At 41.2% G+C, this 20,231-nt stretch overlaps 1 protein-coding gene across 1 annotated transcript; it reads right to left on the bottom strand.

Annotated features, from left to right (window-relative positions):
* Positions 1–17,569: 17,569 nt before the first annotated feature.
* On the bottom strand, positions 17,570–19,842 carry LOC124215320 (lysosomal acid phosphatase-like). Its single transcript, XM_046618578.2, has 7 exons — positions 19,467–19,842; positions 19,101–19,196; positions 18,753–18,992; positions 18,505–18,681; positions 18,313–18,433; positions 18,021–18,232; positions 17,570–17,942 (listed from the first exon to the last, which is right to left on the bottom strand). Exons 1-7 carry the CDS (start codon positions 19,581–19,583, stop codon positions 17,799–17,801), a joined length of 1,107 nt encoding a protein of 368 aa, XP_046474534.1. The 5' UTR covers positions 19,584–19,842; the 3' UTR covers positions 17,570–17,798.
* Between the last annotated feature and the right edge of the window lie 389 nt (positions 19,843–20,231).

Below are 20,231 nucleotides of genomic sequence, written 5' to 3'. Positions count from 1 at the left end.
TGGCGGGGGGAGGGGGGGGCACATGGTATACCTATATATGTACGCAAGCATGTATGCATGTGTATTCTTACTGAGTGAGCCTTGGTATGCGCTTGCGTGAAATGTAGTATTCATTGTTAATTATGGTGATAATTATACATAAGGATTGATTCTATTGAATTTGGTAATACGCGATTGACTCTACATATAAATGTATACGTATATTGCATTTACATCGTGCCGACGCTGGCGTAGCGGGATGATAGTTTTGCCACTTACTTTTTGCAAATTTGCAAGTGTGTAAGCGCTCATTGTACTTCCCGAGTTTGTTAACAGATGGCGCAACTTTCGATAGTTTGCCGGATCTTTGGCAAATCAACGCATATTACCGGTGAAGCTAGTCTAACTCGCAATTCCTACAATCATTGACAAATGAATTCTACACGAACGTTTCGCGCGTCGGCGTTTATTTTCGAATAGCGTGATGAAAATTACGCGGTTTGGTTACTAGACTTTAACGTCAGATGATTAATGAATGAGATACGAGATATCGAAATTGTAAAATTCAACTGGTGATATTGAAAGAGAATTTAATACCTCTCGCTTTTATCGTTACAGAGAGATTTTTTCTGTCTGCTTATTTTTGGTACTTGCGTAGATATAATGTTCGCAGACCTTTGTATAACGCGAATATACATAATTAAAACAACAATTATATGGTATTCTAGATTGACATCGGATTAGGAATAGATTTTGTGTCTCAGCACATTCGTCTGTATACAAGTCTGAGATTATTCAGTCCAATTATACTTATAGGTACATTATTCAGAGGTAAGGATAGGTGAGGGATTGATTTGCAGCATTTTAGAGATGACATAGTTTGAAAATCTGAAGAATAATTTATTGATAAAATTACATTTGAATGTTACAAAGAGTATCGCACTCTACGTATAGTTTACGAGTTCACTGGAGATTCGGTGAAGAACGTACATGATATATTATGCGCATAATATGGAGAATTGTAATGGCTTTATGAATTATATTGTGATTTTGTGGAGTTCTGAAACAAATTCTTTCCTGCCCTGTTCCGACCTAATTTTGCAAGATAAATCGATTGGGAGCAGTCCCAATATGCTGCGATCGACGCATCCAAAGTTACAGCAGAAAAACGAAGAATTTCCTTCGCCGTTTCTCTCCTGTTGATCCCACGCTCTTTTCGCTGCGTTTTCTGAGTTCCTGGGGGTCCAATTGGTCAGTAAAGGGTCATTTAAATCGAATCTGAGACCAAAAATTTTTGCCTCAAAAAATGAAGAAAAAGTAAGGCTAACCCCTTTGTATTTTTGGCGAAAATTTTCGCGATTTTGAAAAGTGCTGCAATAAATTCTTTCTGGCACTATTCCGACGTAATTTTGCGAGGGAAATCAATTGGGCGCAGTCCCAATACGCTGGGATAGACGCATCAAAAGTTAGAGCCGAAAAACGAGAACCTGTGTTTTCGACATTTTTCAGCAGGTGCTTTTTCCTTCGTCATTTCTCTCCTGTTGATCCCACGCTCTTTTTGCTGCGTTTTCTGAGTTCCTGGGGGTCCAATTGGTCAAAAAAGGGTCATTTGAATCGAATCTGAGGCCTAAAATTTTTGCCCCAAAAAATGAAGAAAAAGTAAGGCTAACCCCTTTGTATTTTTGGCGAAAATTTTCGCGATTTTGAAAAGTGCTGCGATGAATTCTTTCTGGCGCTATTCCGACGTAATTTTGCGGGAAAAATCGATTGGGCGCAGTCTCAATACGCTGCGATCAACGAATCAAAAGTTAGAGCCGAAAAACGAGAACCTGTGTTTTCGACATTTTTCAGCAGGTGCTTTTTCCTTCGTCATTTCTCTCCTGTTGATCCCACGCTCTTTTTGCTGCGTTTTCTGAGTTCCTGGGGGTCCAATTGGTCAGAAAAGGGTCATTTGAATCAAATCTGAGACCAAAAATTTTTGCCTCAAAAAATCAAGAAAAAGTAAGGCTAACCCCTTTGTATTTTTGGCGAAAATTTTCGCGATTTTGAAAAGTGCTGCGATAAATTCTTTCTGGCACTATTCCGAAGTAATTTTGCGAGAGAAATCGATTGGGCGCAGTTCCAATACGCTGCGATCAACGCATCAAAAGTTCGAGCCGAAAAACGAGAACCTGTGTTTTCGACATTTTTCAGCAGGTGCTTTTTCCTTCGTCATTTCTCTCCTGTTGATCCCACGCTCTTTTTGCTGCGTTTTCTGAGTTCCTGAGGGTCCAATTGGTCAGAAAAGGGTCGTTTGAATCGAATCTGAGACCAAAAATTTTTGCCTCAAAAAATCAAGAAAAAGTAAGGCTAACCCCTTTGTATTTTTGGCAAAAATTTTCGCGATTTTGAAAAGTGCTGCAATAAATTCTTTCTGGCACTATTCCGACGTAATTTTGCGAGAGAAATCGATTGGGCACAGTCCCAATACGCTGCGATCAACGCATCCAAAGTTAGAGCCAAAAAACGAGAACCTGTGTTTTCGACATTTTTCAGCAGGTGCTTTTTCCTTCGTCATTTCTCTCCTGTTGATCCCACGCTCTTTTTGCTGCGTTTTCTGAGTTCCTGGGGGTCCAATTGGTCAGAACAGGGTCATTTGAACCGAATCTGAGACCAAAAATTTTTGCCTCAAAAAATCAAGAAAAAGTAAGGCTAACCCCTTTGTATTTTTGGCGAAAATTTTCGCGATTTTGAAAAGTGCTGCAATAAATTCTTTCTGGCACTATTCCGACGTAATTTTGCGAGGGAAATCGATTGAGCGCAGTCCCAATACGCTGGGATAGACGCATCAAAAGTTAGAGCCGAAAAACGAGAACCTGTGTTTTCGACATTTTTCAGCAGGTGCTTTTTCCTTCGTCATTTCTCTCCTGTTGATCCCACGCTCATTTCGCTGCGTTTTCTGAGTTCCTGGGGGTCCAATTGGTCAGAAAAGGGTCATTAAATCGAATCTGAGACCAAAAATTTTTGCCTCAAAAAATGAAGAAAAAGTAAGGCTAACCCCTTTGTATTTTTAGCGAAAATTTTCGCGATTTTGAAAAGTGCTGCAATAAATTCTTTCTGGCACTATTCCGACGTAATTTTGCGAGAGAAATCGATTAGGCGCAGTCCCAATACGCTGCGATCAACGCATCAAAAGTTATAGCTGAAAAACGAGAACCTGTGTTTTCGACATTTTTCGGCAGGTGCTTTTTCCTTCGTCATTTCTCTCCTGATGATCCCACGCTCTTTTCGCTGCGTTTTCTCAGTTCCTGGGGGTCCAATTGGTCAGGAAAGGGTCATTTAAATCGAATCTGAAGCCTAAAATTTTTGCCCCAAAAAATGGAGAAAAAGTAAGGCTAACCCCTTTGTATTTTTGGCGAAAATTTTCGCGATTTTGAAAAGTGCTGCGATGAATTCTTTCTGGCGCTATTCCGACGTAATTTTGCGGGAAAAATCGATTGGGCGCAGTCTCAATACGCTGCGATCAACGAATCAAAAGTTAGAGCCGAAAAACGAGAACCTGTGTTTTCGACATTTTTCAGCAGGTGCTTTTTCCTTCGTCATTTCTCTCCTGTTGATCCCACGCTCTTTTTGCTGCGTTTTCTGAGTTCCTGGGGGTCCAATTGGTCAGAAGAGGGTCATTTGAATCGAATCTGAGACCAAAAATTTTTGCCTCAGAAAATCAAGAAAAAGTAAGGCTAACCCCTTTGTATTTTTGGCGAAAATTTTCGCGATTTTGAAAAGTGCTGCGATAAATTCTTTCTGGCACTATTCCGGAATAATTTTGCGAGAGAAATCGATTGGGCGCAGTTCCAATACGCTGCGATCAACGCATCAAAAGTTAGAGCCGAAAAACGAGAACCTGTGTTTTCGACATTTTTCAGCAGGTGCTTTTTCCTTCGTCATTTCTCTCCTGTTGATCCCACGCTCTTTTCGCTGCGTTTTCTGAGTTCCTGGGGGTCCAATTGGTCGGGAAAGGGTCATTTAATTCGAATCTGAGACCAAAAATTTTTGCCTCAAAAAATGAAGAAAAAGTAAGGCCCCTTTGTGTTTTTGGCGAAAATTTTCGCGATTTCGAAAAGTGCTGGAATAAATTCTTTCTGGCACTATTCCGACGTAATTTTGCGAGAGAAATCGATTGGGTGCAGTCCCAATACGCTGCGATCAACGCATCAAAAGTTAGAGCCGAAAAACGAGAACCTGTGTTTTCGACATTTTTCAGCAGGTGCTTTTTCCTTCGTCATTTCTCTCCTGTTGATCCCACGCTCTTTTTGCTGCGTTTTCTGAGTTCCTGGGGGTCCAATTGGTCAGAAAAGGGTCATTTGAATCGAATCTGAGGCCTAAAATTTTTGCCCCAAAAAATGAAGAAAAAATAAGGCTAACCCCTTTGAATTTTTGGCGGAAATTCTCGCGATTTTGAAAAGTGCTGCAATAGATTCTTTCTGGCACTATTCCGACGTAATTTTGCGAGAGAAATCGATTGGGCGCAGTCCCAATACGCTGCGATCAACGCATCAAAAGTTAGAGCCGAAAAACGAGAACCTGTGTATTCGACGTTTTTCAGCAGGTGCTTTTTCCTTCGTCATTTCTCTCCTGTTGATCCCACGCTCTTTTCGCTGCGTTTTCTGAGTTCCTGGGGGTCCAATTGGTCGGGAAAGGGTCATTTAATTCGAATCTGAGACCAAAAATTTTTGCCTCAAAAAATAAAGAAAAAGTAAGGCTAACCCCGTTGTATTTTTGGCGAAAATTTTCGCGATTTTGAAAAGTGCTGCAATAAATTCTTGCTGGCACTATTCCGACGTAATTTTGCGAGAGAAATCGATTGGGCGCAGTCCCAATACGCTGCGATCAACGCATCAAAAGTTAGAGCCGAAAAACGAGAACCTGTGTTTTCGACATTTTTCAGCAGGTGCTTTTTCCTCCGTCATTTCTCTCCTGTTGATCTCACGCTCTTTTCGCTGCGTTTTCTCAGTTCCTGGGGGTCCAATTGGTCAGAAAAGGGTCATTTGAATCGAATCTGAGACCAAAAATTTTTGCCTCAAAAAATCAAGAAAAAGTAAGGCTAACCCCTTTGTATTTTTGGCGAAAATTTTCGCGATTTTGAAAAGTGCTGCAATAAATTCTTTCTGGCACTATTCCGACGTAATTTTGCGAGAGAAATCGATTCGGCGCAGTCCCAATACGCTGCGATCAACGAATCAAAAGTTAGAGCCGAAAAACGAGAACCTGTGTTTTCGACATCTTTCAGCTGGTGCTTTTTCCTTCGTCGTTTCTCTCCTGTTGTTTCCACGCTCTTTTCGCTTCTTTCTCTAAGTTCCTGAGGGTCCAATTGGTCAGGAAAGGGTGATTTGAATCGAATCTGAGACCAAAAATTTTTGCCTCAAAAAATCAAGAAAAAGTAAGGCTAACCCCGTTGTATTTCTGGCGAAAATTTTCGCGATTTTGAAAAGTGCTGCAATAAATTCTTTCTGGCACTATTCCGACGTAATTTTGCGAGAGAAATCGATTGGGCGCAGTCCCAATACGCTGCGATCAACGCATTAAAAGTTAGAGCCGAAAAACGAGAACCTGTGTTTTCGACGTTTTTCAGCAGGTGCTTTTTCCTTCGTCATTTCTCTCCTGTTGATCCCACGCTCTTTTCGCTGCGTTTTCTGAGTTCCTGGGAGTCCAATTGGTCGGGAAAGGGTCATTTAATTCGAATCTGAGACCAAAAATTTTTGCCTCAAAAAATGAAGAAAAAGTAAGGCTAACCCCTTTGTATTTTTGGCGAAAACTTTCGCGATTTTGAAAAGTGCTGCGATAAATTCTTTCTGGCACTATTCCGACGTAATTTTGCGAGAAAAATCGATTGGGCGCAGTCCCAATACGCTGCGATCAACGAATCAAAAGTTAGAGCCAAAAAACGAGAACCTGCGTTTTCGACATTTTTCAGCAGGTGCTTTTTCCTTCGTCATTTCTCTCCTGTTGATCCCACGCTCTTTTCGCTGCGTTTTCTGAGTTCCTGGGAGTCCAATTGGTCGGGAAAGGGTCATTTAATTCGAATCTGAGACCAAAAATTTTTGCCTCAAAAAATGAAGAAAAAGTAAGGCTAACCCCTTTGTATTTTTGGCGAAAACTTTCGCGATTTTGAAAAGTGCTGCGATAAATTCTTTCTGGCACTATTCCGACGTAATTTTGCGAGAAAAATCGATTGGGCGCAGTCCCAATACGCTGCGATCAACGAATCAAAAGTTAGAGCCAAAAAACGAGAACCTGCGTTTTCGACATTTTTCAGCAGGTGCTTTTTCCTTCGTCATTTCTCTCCTGTTGATCCCACGCTCTTTTTGCTGCGTTTTCTGAGGTTCTGGGGGTCCAATTGGTCAGAAAAGGGTCATTTGAATCGAATCTGAGACCAAAAATTTTTGCCTCAAAAAATCAAGAAAAAGTCAGGCTAACCCCTTTGTATTTTTGGCGAAAATTTTCGCGATTTTGAAAAGTGCTGCAATAAATTTTTTCTAGCACTATTCCGACGTAATTTTGCGAGGGAAATCGATTGGGCGCAGTCCCAATACGCTGGGATAGACGCATCAAAAGTTAGAGCCGAAAAACGAGAACCTGTGTTTTCGACATTTTTCAGCAGGTGCTTTTTCCTTCGTCATTTCTCTCCTGTTGATCCCACGCTCATTTCGCTGCGTTTTCTGAGTTCCTGGGGGTCGAATTGGTCAGAAAAGGGTCATTAAATCGAATCTGAGACCAAAAATTTTTGCCTCAAAAAATGAAGAAAAAGTAAGGCTAACCCCTTTGTATTTTTAGCGAAAATTTTCGCGATTTTGAAAAGTGCTGCAATAAATTCTTTCTGGCACTATTCCGACGTAATTTTGCGAGAGAAATCGATTACGCGCAGTCCCAATACGCTGCGATCAACGAATCAAAAGTTAGAGCCGAAAAACGAGAACCTGTGTTTTCGACATCTTTCAGCTGGTGCTTTTTCCTTCGTCGTTTCTCTCCTGTTGTTTCCACGCTCTTTTCGCTTCTTTCTCTGAGTTCCTGAGGGTCCAATTGGTCAGGAAAGGGTGATTTGAATCGAATCTGAGACCAAAAATTTTTGCCCCAAAAAATAAGGAAGAAGCAAGGCTAACCCCTTTGTGTTTTTGGCGAAAATTTTCGCGATTTTGAAAAGTGCTGCGATAAACTCTTTCTGGCACTATTCCGACGTAATTTTGCGAGAGAAATCGATTGGGCGCAGTCCCAATACGCTGCGATCAACGAATCAAAAGTTAGAGCCAAAAAACGAGAACCTGCGTTTTCGACATTTTTCAGCAGGTGCTTTTTCCTTCGTCATTTCTCTCCTGTTGATCCCACGCTCTTTTTGCTGCGTTTTCTGAGTTTCTGGGGGTCCAATTGGTCAGAAAAGGGTCATTTGAATCGAATCTGAGACCAAAAATTTTTGCCTCAAAAAATCAAGAAAAAGTCAGGCTAACCCCTTTGTATTTTTGGCGAAAATTTTCGCGATTTTGAAAAGTGCTGCAATAAATTTTTTCTAGCACTATTCCGACGTAATTTTGCGAGGGAAATCGATTGGGCGCAGTCCCAATACGCTGGGATAGACGCATCAAAAGTTAGAGCCGAAAAACGAGAACCTGTGTTTTCGACATTTTTCAGCAGGTGCTTTTTCCTTCGTCATTTCTCTCCTGTTGATCCCACGCTCATTTCGCTGCGTTTTCTGAGTTCCTGGGGGTCGAATTGGTCAGAAAAGGGTCATTAAATCGAATCTGAGACCAAAAATTTTTGCCTCAAAAAATGAAGAAAAAGTAAGGCTAACCCCTTTGTATTTTTAGCGAAAATTTTCGCGATTTTGAAAAGTGCTGCAATAAATTCTTTCTGGCACTATTCCGACGTAATTTTGCGAGAGAAATCGATTACGCGCAGTCCCAATACGCTGCGATCAACGAATCAAAAGTTAGAGCCGAAAAACGAGAACCTGTGTTTTCGACATCTTTCAGCTGGTGCTTTTTCCTTCGTCGTTTCTCTCCTGTTGTTTCCACGCTCTTTTCGCTTCTTTCTCTGAGTTCCTGAGGGTCCAATTGGTCAGGAAAGGGTGATTTGAATCGAATCTGAGACCAAAAATTTTTGCCTCAAAAAATAAGGAAGAAGCAAGGCTAACCCCTTTGTGTTTTTGGCGAAAATTTTCGCGATTTTGAAAAGTGCTGCGATAAACTCTTTCTGGCACTATTCCGACGTAATTTTGCGAGAGAAATCGATTGGGCGCAGTCCCAATACGCTGCGATCAACGCATCAAAAGTTAGAGCCGAAAAACGAGAACCTGTGTTTTCGACGTTTTTCAGCAGGTGCTTTTTCCTTCGTCATTTCTCTCCTGTTGATCCCACGCTCTTTTCGCTGCGTTTTCTGAGTTCCTGGGAGTCCAATTGGTCGGGAAAGGGTCATTTAATTCGAATCTGAGACCAAAAATTTTTGCCTCAAAAAATGAAGAAAAAGTAAGGCTAACCCCTTTGTATTTTTGGCGAAAACTTTCGCGATTTTGAAAAGTGCTGCGATAAATTCTTTCTGGCACTATTCCGACGTAATTTTGCGAGAAAAATCGATTGGGCGCAGTCCCAATACGCTGCGATCAACGAATCAAAAGTTAGAGCCAAAAAACGAGAACCTGCGTTTTCGACATTTTTCAGCAGGTGCTTTTTCCTTCGTCATTTCTCTCCTGTTGATCCCACGCTCTTTTCGCTGCGTTTTCTGAGTTCCTGGGAGTCCAATTGGTCGGGAAAGGGTCATTTAATTCGAATCTGAGACCAAAAATTTTTGCCTCAAAAAATCAAGAAAAAGTAAGGCTAACCCCTTTGTATTTTTGGCGAAAATTCTCGCGATTTTGAAAAGTGCTGCGATAAATTCTTTCTGGCACTATTCCGACGTAATTTTGCGAGAGAAATTGATTGGGCGCAGTCCCAATACGCTGCGATCAACGAATCAAAAGTTAGAGCCGAAAAACGAGAACCTGTGTTTTCGACATCTTTCAGCTGGTGCTTTTTCCTTCGTCGTTTCTCTCCTGTTGTTTCCACGCTCTTTTCGCTTCTTTTTCTGAGTTCCTGAGGGTCCAATTGGTCAGGAAAGGGTGATTTGAATCGAATCTGAGACCAAAAATTTTTGCCTCAAAAAATCAAGAAAAAGTACGGCTAACCCCTTTGTATTTTTGGCGAAAATTTTCGCGATTTTGAAAAGTGCTGCAATAAATTCTTTCTGGCACTATTCCGACGTAATTTTGCGAGAGAAATCGATTGGGCGCAGTCCCAATACGCTGCGATCAACGCATCAAAAGTTAGAGCCGAAAAACGAGAACCTGTGTTTTCGACGTTTTTCAGCAGGTGCTTTTTCCTTCGTCATTTCTCTCCTGTTGATCCCACGCTCTTTTCGCTGCGTTTTCTGAGTTCCTGGGAGTCCAATTGGTCGGGAAAGGGTCATTTAATTCGAATCTGAGACCAAAAATTTTTGCCTCAAAAAATGAAGAAAAAGTAAGGCTAACCCCTTTGTATTTTTGGCGAAAACTTTCGCGATTTTGAAAAGTGCTGCGATAAATTCTTTCTGGCACTATTCCGACGTAATTTTGCGAGAAAAATCGATTGGGCGCAGTCCCAATACGCTGCGATCAACGAATCAAAAGTTAGAGCCAAAAAACGAAAACCTGCGTTTTCGACATTTTTCAGCAGGTGCTTTTTCCTTCGTCATTTCTCTCCTGTTGATCCCACGCTCTTTTTGCTGCGTTTTCTGAGTTTCTGGGGGTCCAATTGGTCAGAAAAGGGTCATTTGAATCGAATCTGAGACCAAAAATTTTTGCCTCAAAAAATCAAGAAAAAGTAAGGCTAACCCCTTTGTATTTTTGGCGAAAATTTTCGCGATTTTGAAAAGTGCTGCAATAAATTTTTTCTAGCACTATTCCGACGTAATTTTGCGAGGGAAATCGATTGGGCGCAGTCCCAATACGCTGCGATCAACGAATCAAAAGTTAGAGCCGAAAAACGAGAACCTGTGTTTTCGACATCTTTCAGCTGGTGCTTTTTCCTTCGTCATTTCTCTCCTGTTGATCCCACGCTCTTTTCGCTGCGTTTTCTGAGTTCCTGGGAGTCCAATTGGTCGGGAAAGGGTCATTTAATTCAAATCTGAGACCAAAAATTTTTGCCTCAAAAAATCAAGAAAAAGTAAGGCTAACCCCTTTGTATTTTCGGCGAAAATTTTCGCGATTTTGAAAAGTGCTGCAATAAATTTTTTCTAGCACTATTCCGACGTAATTTTGCGAGGGAAATCGATTGGGCGCAGTCCCAATACGCTGGGATAGACGCATCAAAAGTTAGAGCCGAAAAACGAGAACCTGTGTTTTCGACATTTTTCAGCAGGTGCTTTTTCCTTCGTCATTTCTCTCCTGTTGATCCCACGCTCTTTTCGCTGCGTTTTCTCAGTTCCTGGGGGTCTAATTGGTCAGGAAAGGGTCATTCAAATCGAATCTGAGGCCTAAAATTTTTGCCCCAAAAAATGAAGAAAAAGTAAGGCTAACCCCTTTGTGTTTTTGGCGAAAATTTTCGCGATTTTGAAAAGTGCTGCGATAAATTCTTTCTGGCACTATTCCGACGTAATTTTGCGAGAGAAATCGATTGAGCGCAGTCCCAATACGCTGCGATCAACGCATCAAAAGTTAGAGCCAAAAAACGAGAACCTGCGTTTTCGACATTTTTCAGCAGGTGCTTTTTCCTTCGTCATTTCTCTCCTGTTGATCCCACGCTCTTTTCGCTGCGTTTTCTGAGTTCCTGGGAGTCCAATTGGTCGGGAAAGGGTCATTTAATTCAAATCTGAGACCAAAAATTTTTGCCTCAAAAAATCAAGAAAAAGTAAGGCTAACCCCTTTGTATTTTTGGCGAAAATTTTCGCGATTTTGAAAAGTGCTGCAATAAATTTTTTCTAGCACTATTCCGACGTAATTTTGCGAGGGAAATCGATTGGGCGCAGTCCCAATACGCTGGGATAGACGCATCAAAAGTGAGAGCCGAAAAACGAGAACCTGTGTTTTCGACATTTTTCAGCAGGTGCTTTTTCCTTCGTCATTTCTCTCCTGTTGATCCCACGCTCATTTCGCTGCGTTTTCTGAGTTCCTGGGGGTCCAATTGGTCAGAAAAGGGTCATTAAATCGAATCTGAGACCAAAAATTTTTGCCTCAAAAAATGAAGAAAAAGTAAGGCTAACCCCTTTGTATTTTTAGCGAAAATTTTCGCGATTTTGAAAAGTGCTGCAATAAATTCTTTCTGGCACTATTCCGACGTAATTTTGCGAGAGAAATCGATTACGCGCAGTCCCAATACGCTGCGATCATCGAATCAAAAGTTAGAGCCGAAAAACGAGAACCTGTGTTTTCGACATCTTTCAGCTGGTGCTTTTTCCTTCGTCGTTTCTCTCCTGTTGTTTCCACGCTCTTTCCGCTTCTTTCTCTGAGTTCCTGAGGGTCCAATTGGTCAGGAAAGGGTGATTTGAATCGAATCTGAGACCAAAAATTTTTGCCTCAAAAAATAAGGAAGAAGCAAGGCTAACCCCTTTGTGTTTTTGGCGAAAATTTTCGCGATTTTGAAAAGTGCTGCGATAAATTCTTTCTGGCACTATTCCGACGTAATTTTGCGAGAATAATCGATTGGGCGCAGTCCCAATACGCTGCGATCAACGAATCAAAAGTTAGAGCCAAAAAACGAGAACCTGCGTTTTCGACATTTTTCAGCAGGTGCTTTTTCCTTCGTCATTTCTCTCCTGTTGATCCCACGCTCTTTTCGCTGCGTTTTCTGAGTACCTGGGAGTCCAATTGGTCGGGAAAGGGTCATTTAATTCAAATCTGAGACCAAAAATTTTTGCCTCAAAAAATGAAGAAAAAGTAAGGCTAACCCCTTTGTATTTTTAGCGAGAATTTTCGCGATTTTAAAAAGTGCTGCGATAAATTCTTTCTGGCACTATTCCGACGTAATTTTGCGAGAGAAATCGATTGGGCGCAGTCCCAATACGCTGCGATCAACGCATCAAAAGTTAGAGCCGAAAAACGAGAACCTGTGTTTTCGACGTTTTTCAGCAGGTGCTTTTTCCTTCGTCATTTCTCTCCTGTTGATCCCACGCTCTTTTCGCTGCGTTTTCTGAGTTCCTGGGGGTCCAATTGGTCGGGAAAGGGTCATTTAATTCGAATCTGAGACCAAAAATTTTTGCCTCAAAAAATGAAGAAAAAGTAAGGCTAACCCCTTTGTGTGTTTGGCGAAAATTTTCGCGATTTCGAAAAGTGCTGCAATAAATTCTTTCTGGCACTATTCCGACGTAATTTTGCGAGAGAAATCGATTGGGCGCAGTTCCAATACGCTGCGATTAACGCATCAAAAGTTGGAGCCGAAAAACGAGAACCTGTGTTTTCGACATTTTTCAGCAGGTGCTTTTTCCTTCGTCATTTCTCTCCTGTTGATCCCACGCTCTTTTCGCTGCGTTTTCTCAGTTCCTGGGGGTCTAATTGGTCAGGAAAGGGTCATTCAAATCGAATCTGAGGCCTAAAATTTTTGCCCCAAAAAATGAAGAAAAAGTAAGGCTAACCCCTTTGTGTTTTTGGCGAAAATTTTCGCGAATTTGAAAAGTGCTGCAATAAATTCTTTCTGGCACTATTCCGACGTAATTTTGCGAGAGAAATCGATTGGGCGCAGTCCCAATACGCTGCGATCAACGCATCAAAAGTTAGAGCCGAAAAACGAGAACCTGTGTTTTCGACGTTTTTCAGCAGGTGCTTTTTCCTTCGTCATTTCTTTCCTGTTGATCCCACGCTCTTTTCGCTGCGTTTTCTGAGTTCCTGGGAGTCCAATTGGTCGGGAAAGGGTCATTTAATTCGAATCTGAGACCAAAAATTTTTGCCTCAAAAAATGAAGAAAAAGTAAGGCTAACCCCTTTGTATTTTTGGCGAAAACTTTCGCGATTTTGAAAAGTGCTGCGATAAATTCTTTCTGGCACTATTTCGACGTAATTTTGCGTGAGAAATCGATTGGGCGCAGTTCCAATACGCTGCGATCAACGCATCAAAAGTTAGAGCCGAAAAACGAGAACCTGTGTTTTCGACATTTTTCAGCAGGTGCTTTTTCCTCCGTCATTTTTCTCCTGTTGATCCCACGCTCTTTTCGCTGCGTTTTCTCAGTTCCTGGGGGTCCAATTGGTCAGGAAAGGGTTATTTGAATCGAATCTGAGGCCTCAAATTTCTGCCCCAAAAAATGAAGAAAAAGTAAGGCTAACCCCTTTGTATTTTTGGCGAAAATTTTCGCGATTTTGAAAAGTGCTGCGATCAATTCTTTCTGGCACTATTCCGACGTAATTTTGCGAGAGAAATCGATTGGGCGCAGTCCCAATACGCTGCGATCAACGAATCAAAAGTTAGAGCCGAAAAACGAGAACCTGTGTTTTCGACATCTTTCAGCTGGTGCTTTTTCCTTCGTCATTTCTCTCCTGTTGATCCCACGCTCTTTTCGCTGCGTTTTCTGAGTTCCTGGGAGTCCAATTGGTCGGGAAAGGGTCATTTAATTCAAATCTGAGACCAAAAATTTTTGCCTCAAAAAATCAAGAAAAAGTAAGGCTAACCCCTTTGTATTTTCGGCGAAAATTTTCGCGATTTTGAAAAGTGCTGCAATAAATTTTTTCTAGCACTATTCCGACGTAATTTTGCGAGGGAAATCGATTGGGCGCAGTCCCAATACGCTGGGATAGACGCATCAAAAGTTAGAGCCGAAAAACGAGAACCTGTGTTTTCGACATTTTTCAGCAGGTGCTTTTTCCTTCGTCATTTCTCTCCTGTTGATCCCACGCTCTTTTCGCTGCGTTTTCTCAGTTCCTGGGGGTCTAATTGGTCAGGAAAGGGTCATTCAAATCGAATCTGAGGCCTAAAATTTTTGCCCCAAAAAATGAAGAAAAAGTAAGGCTAACCCCTTTGTGTTTTTGGCGAAAATTTTCGCGATTTTGAAAAGTGCTGCAATAAATTCTTTCTGGCACTATTCCGACGTAATTTTGCGAGAGAAATCGATTGAGCGCAGTCCCAATACGCTGCGATCAACGCATCAAAAGTTAGAGCCGAAAAACGAGAACCTGTGTTTTCGACGTTTTTCAGCAGGTGCTTTTTCCTTCGTCATTTCTCTCCTGTTGATCCCACGCTCTTTTTGCTGCGTTTTCTGAGTTCCTGGGAGTCCAATTGGTCGGGAAAGGATCATTTAATTCGAATCTGAGACCAAAAATTTTTGCCTCAAAAAATGAAGAAAAAGTAAGGCTAACCCCTTTGTATTTTTGGCGAAAACTTTCGCGATTTTGAAAAGTGCTGCGATAAATTCTTCCTGGCACTATTCCGACGTAATTTTGCGTGAGAAATCGATTGGGCGCAGTTCCAATACGCTGCGATCAACGCATCAAAAGTTAGAGCCGAAAAACGAGAACCTGTGTTTTCGACATTTTTCAGCAGGTGCTTTTTCCTCCGTCATTTCTCTCCTGTTGATCCCACGCTCTTTTCGCTGTGTTTTCTCAGTTCCTGGGGGTCCAATTGGTCAGGAAAGGGTCATTTGAATCGAATCTGAGGCCTAAAATTTCTGCCCCAAAAAATGAAGAAAAAGTAAGGCTAACCCCTTTGTATTTTTGGCGAAAATTTTCGCGATTTTGAAAAGTGCTGCGATAAATTCTTTCTGGCACTATTCCGACGTAATTTTGCGAGAGAAATCGATTGGGCGCAGTCCCAATACGCTGCGATCAACGAATCAAAAGTTAGAGCCGAAAAACGAGAACCTGTGTTTTCGACATCTTTCAGCTGGTGCTTTTTCCTTCGTCGTTTCTCTCCTGTTGTTTCCACGCTCTTTTCGCTTCTTTCTCTGAGTTCCTGAGGGTCCAATTGGTCAGGAAAGGGTGATTTGAATCGAATCTGAGACCAAAAATTTTTGCCTCAAAAAATAAGGAAGAAGCAAGGCTAACCCCTTTGTGTTTTTGGCGAAAATTTTCGCGATTTTGAAAAGTGCTGCGATAATTTCTTTCTGGCACTATTCCGACGTAATTTTGCGAGAGAAATCGATTGGGCGCAGTTCCAATACGCTGCGATCAACGCATCAAAAGTTAGAGCCGAAAAACGAGAACCTGTGTTTTCGACATTTTTCAGCAGGTGCTTTTTCCTCCGTCATTTCTCTCCTGTTGATCCCACGCTCTTGTCGCTGCGTTTTCTCAGTTCCTGGGGGTCCAATTGGTCAGGAAAGGGTCATTTGAATTGAATCTGAGGCCTAAAATTTCTGCCCCAAAAAATGAAGAAAAAGTAAGGCTAACCCCTTTGTATTTTTGGTGAAAATTTTCGCGATTTTGAAAAGTGCTGCGATAAATTCTTTCTGGCACTATTCCGACGTAATTTTGCGAGAAAAATCGATTGGGCGCAGTCTTAATACGCTGCGATCAACGAATCAAAAGTTAGAGCCGAAAAACGAGAACCTGTGTTTTCGACATTTTTCAGCAGGTGCTTTTTCCTTCGTCATTTCTCTCCTGTTGATCCCACGCTCTTTTTGCTACGTTTTCTGAGTTCCTGGGGGTCCAATTGGTCAGAAAAGGGTCATTTGAATCGAATCTGCGACCAAAAATTTTTGCCTCAAAAATTCAAGAAAAAGTAAGGCTAACCCCTTTGTATTTTTGGCGAAAATTTTCGCGATTTTGAAAAGTGCTGCGATAAATTCTTTCTGGCACTATTCCGACGTAATTTTGCGAGAAAAATCGATTGGGCGCAGTCCCAATACGCTGCGATCAACGAATCAAAAGTTAGAGCCGAAAAACGAGAACCTGTGTTTTCGACATTTTTCAGCTGGTGCTCTTTCCTTCGTCGTTTCTCTCCTGTTGTTCCCACGCTTTTTTCGCTGCGTTCTCTGAGTTTCTGGGGGTCCAATTGGTCGGGAAAGGGTCATTTAATTCGAATCTGAGACCAAAAATTTTTGCCTCAAAAAATGAAGAAAAAGTAAGGCTAACCCCTTTGTGTTTTTGGCGAAAATCTTCGCGATTTCGAAAAGTGCTGCAATAAATTCTTTCTGGCACTATTCCGACGTAATTTTGCGAGAGAAATCGATTGGGCGCAGTCCCAATACGCTGCGATTGACGCATTAAAAGTTAGAGCCGAAAAACGAGAACCTGTGTTTTCGACATTTTTCAGCAGGTGCTTTTTCCTTCGTCATTTCTCTCCTGTTGATCCCACGCTCTTTTTGCTGCGTTTTCTGAGTTCCTGGGGGTTTAATTGGTCAGGAAAGGGTCATTTAAATCGAATCTGAGACCAAATTTTTTGCCTCAAAAAATGAAGAAAAAGTAAGGCTAACTCCTTTGTAGTTTTGGCGAAAATTTTCGCGATTATGAAAAGTGCTGCGATAAATTCTTTCTGGCACTATTCCGACGTAATTTTGCGAGAGAAATCGATTGGGTGCAGTCACAATACGCTGCGATCAACGCATTAAAAGTTAGAGCCGAAAAACGAGAACCTGTGTTTTCGACGTTTTTCAGCAGGTGCTTTTTCCTTCGTCATTTCTCTCCTGTTGATCCCACGCTCTTTTCGCTGCGTTTTCTGAGTTCCGGGGGGTCCAATTGGTCAGAAAAGGGTCATTTGAATCGAATCTGAGGCCTAAAGTTTTTGCCCCAAAAAATGAAGAAAAAGTAAGGCTATCCCCTTTGTATTTTTGGCGAAAATTTTCGCTATTCCGAAAAGTGCTGCAATAAATTCTTTCTGGCACTATTCCGACGTAATTTTGCGAGAGAAATCGATTGGGCGCAGTCCCAATACGCTGCGATCAACGCATCAAAAGTTAGAGCCGAAAAACGAGAACCTGTGTTTTCGACATTTTTCAGCAGGTGCTTTTTCCTTCGTCATTTCTCTCCTGTTGATCCCACGCTCTTTTCGCTGCGTTTTCTGAGTTCCTGGGGGTCTAATTGGTCAGGAAAGGGTCATTTAAATCGAATCTGAGGCCTAAAATTTTTGCCCCAAAAAATGAAGAAAAAGTAAGGCTAACCCCTTTGTATTTTTGGCGAAAATTTACGCGATTTTGAAAAGTGCTGCAATAAATTCTTTCTGGCACTATTCCGACGTAATTTTGCGAGAGAAATCGATTGGGCGCAGTCTCAATACGCTGCGATCAACGCATCAAAAGTTATAGCCGAAAAACGAGAACCTGCGTTTTCGACATTTTTCAGCAGGTGCTCTTGCCTTTGTCATTTCTCTCCTGTTGATCCTACGCTCTTTTCGCTGCGTTTTCTGAGTTCCCGGGGGTCCAGTTGGTCAGGAAAGGGTCATTTAAATCGAATCTGAGACCAAAAATTTGTGCCTCAAAAAATGAAGAAAAAGTAAGGCTAACCCCTTTGTATTTTCGGCGAAAATTTTCGCCATTTCGAAACGCGCTGCAATAAATTGATTCCGACACTATTTCGACGTTATTTTGCGAGAGAAATCGATCGGGCGCAGTCCCGAGTCGTCATTATTAGAACAGTCAAACTTACAAATTTATCCTATATTCTTTGTATTATCCTAGCCATTCTTGACAGCTTTTCAATGTCTAGGATGTAGCGTTTCTTTTATTTTTCATTTGTATGCTTTCTCAGCAAATTCCTTAGTTTCGTATAATATGTCACATTTTTCGAAATTAAACTTATTATAAATAGGTTTATGATCATGCAACATTGAGTACTTATTATTTCATAGTATGAAAACGTATTTGAAAAATTCAGTCTACAACAATTGTGCATTACATGCGTATATGAATATTTCGAAATCGGCGGCCTTGTTATGTCATGCACTCGTTATTCCAGTTCTCAGGCAGCACTGGATTCAAAATTCTTGATAACGTCTGCAGCGAACAGGACGTTCCACATCCGGGCACGTTCAAGGGGTGCGGAATAGTTGTTTCCGTAGTATTCAGGAATGATATCTGGATCAGAAACTCGTTGAATATTTTAACATACAAATACATAAGCCGTAAGTATAATAAAGCATCGTATTAACTAACCTTGACTCTGTGATCTCGTCCACCGTCCACTGTGTGCAATTCAAAGATAAAACACGCACCGTATGCCGGCTCAATGTGTCTTTCGTTGAATCCTAAGAGCCTCGAAGTATACACAAGCGTATAATCGTGAGCAGCGTAAAGGTGCATTTTGCGTTCGTTGGTTCCGTTCTTACTCATCCACATATTTTGTAAAATTTCCTTCAACAAGGGTCCTACTTAAATAGAATTCTTGGTTGAAGGTGCCATGAGTGGTGCAATACCAGAAATTTGTACGAAAAATTTTCGCACTTACCGCCTCTGAGCCGCTTCTGGACTAAACTGTTCATATGCGCATCAAAGTATACGGATGCCTTTATGGTTTGGTTCCTCAAGAAGTTTGTAGCCCAGTCTGGCAATGGTAATCCATTTAATTCCTAGATGATTTCGAGACATGCCCCATGTGAATAAATTCTTCAAATTCTATCACTTGACTCAAGCATCTTACCTGACATTGAAATATGTCGCGAAGATACAAAACACTTTTTAAAGATGTTATCTTCATGCCGGTACCCTTTGACAGTATGTTGAAGAGAACTGGGTCGTTATAGCTTGCGTCTAACTCCGAAATGAAATGAGCAGATTCATTCTCAAAGCGCGGACACGGCACGTCCATCACGATCAACTGATGAAAAACGCTAAATAATCGATGGACAGTTTTGCGATGGTAAATTTTTCCAGAACATTCTCACCAACCTTGTCCGAACCCTGCGGTATCGTCTGCACCGTAACTGGACGCCAAAGTAAACCTGGTATGAACTGGTCTTCAGGTTTCGGCAAATAAAGTCCTGCTAAAAGCGATTGCGCGGACATGATGGCTCTGTCCAAATGGCTGCTACGTACCAGAATTTCGTTGCTGCGATATTCGTCGTCGATCAACGATCCGTACATTTCTCGTATCCGTTGCCCCAGAGTGTACAACTGAAGCATTCCTTTCTGGTGCATACGAAATTTGTACGAAAAGTTAGTTTGTACTGTTACATAGATACGAGCTTTTAAACCGAATTAAACTTCTCTTCTGCTACTTATAAATTAACAACCAACCTTAGTCAATCCTCCCTTTCCGCTAGGCCATGGATAATCAGCATAAGGATCATTCGGATAAACATCAATGGGAGCTCTGTCGCCATGTCGAAATACCTGCAACGTATGTAGCACAATTAGCTAGTATACCATTACCAGAATGATGGCTTTTTGGAGATTCGCAGTTCTTTAACACTATTGACAATTTCTATAGTAAATCCACAGAATTCATCCAAATACGTTCCAAGTTCCTACGGATTTGCCGGATTCCTATAGGATCCCATCGGAAATTGGAAGGAACCAAATGGATTCCATGGGACATTTTCACTAGGGGAAAGATAAGAAAAAACTATTACACATGGCTATATATTCGTGCAATTTGCTTACGATAACAACTTGTTGCAGGCTCTTTTGTTCGTGGGATGGTGAAGTAGAGGCAGCGCAGTGAAAAGTTAGGAGAACGAAGGCAATAGCCACTCTAAAAACGGCTGAGGAATCACGCATTTTGAAGGGTTCTGACCCGTACTTAATAAAATAGTTCCTAGGATAGTGTTAATGACAATTTGTAATTGGGATAAGCAATGTCTAGATAAAGATAAATTTTCTGTATTGTACTCCGTCCGTATTCATTTTGCAACTGGTATCTATTTAACTCATGCCGTAGTCCAATTTAAGATCTTACACGTTTTCAAGTTCACAGTTCTGACGATACTGACCTCAGGGCTCGTTATCAAATTAAAGTAAATGCGTGAATTCAAGTTCAGTAAAACTCAGGGTTCATTATCATCGTAGGTATTATAGCGTTATCTTACTGGCGATGTTGCCATAACTGAACGATTTATTGATATAATTAAAACTTATATGTTTGATTTGTTTGCGTAATTTTGTTGATAAGTGGGTAGTTAGTTTAAATTTCTAGATATTAAATTTCTTTACAAAATCCACGCTTAAAAGCGTTCCAGTTTACGCATATTCCATATAATAAGGCAGAGAAGCAGTAAAGCGGAATTTCATGTATCATGATTCGCATGAACTATGGTGCATTGCAAATCGGACTATGGTGTTACTTGTAAGGATATTTAAGACTGTAATTTAAATCCAGCATCCGCCTACAATTTATAACTGCAATATTTTTGTTGCAAAATTATTGAA

The sequence above is a fragment of the Neodiprion pinetum genome, chromosome 3, assembly GCF_021155775.2.
Source record: "Neodiprion pinetum isolate iyNeoPine1 chromosome 3, iyNeoPine1.2, whole genome shotgun sequence".
Taxonomy (NCBI): Eukaryota; Metazoa; Arthropoda; class Insecta; order Hymenoptera; family Diprionidae; genus Neodiprion; species Neodiprion pinetum.
This window is presented reverse-complemented; position numbering and strand designations above follow the sequence as displayed.

Coding starts and splice junctions, on each gene's coding strand:
- LOC124215320 (XM_046618578.2), bottom strand. CDS start 19,583: ATGCGTGATTCCTCAGCCGTTTTTAGAGTGGCTATTGCCTTCGTTCTC. Junction 18,682..18,752: donor TACCGCAGGGTTCGGACAAG/GTTGGTGAGAAT, acceptor GTTTTTCATCAG/TTGATCGTGATGGACGTGCC. Junction 18,233..18,312: donor CCAGAAGCGGCTCAGAGGCG/GTAAGTGCGAAA, acceptor CTATTTAAGTAG/GACCCTTGTTGAAGGAAATT.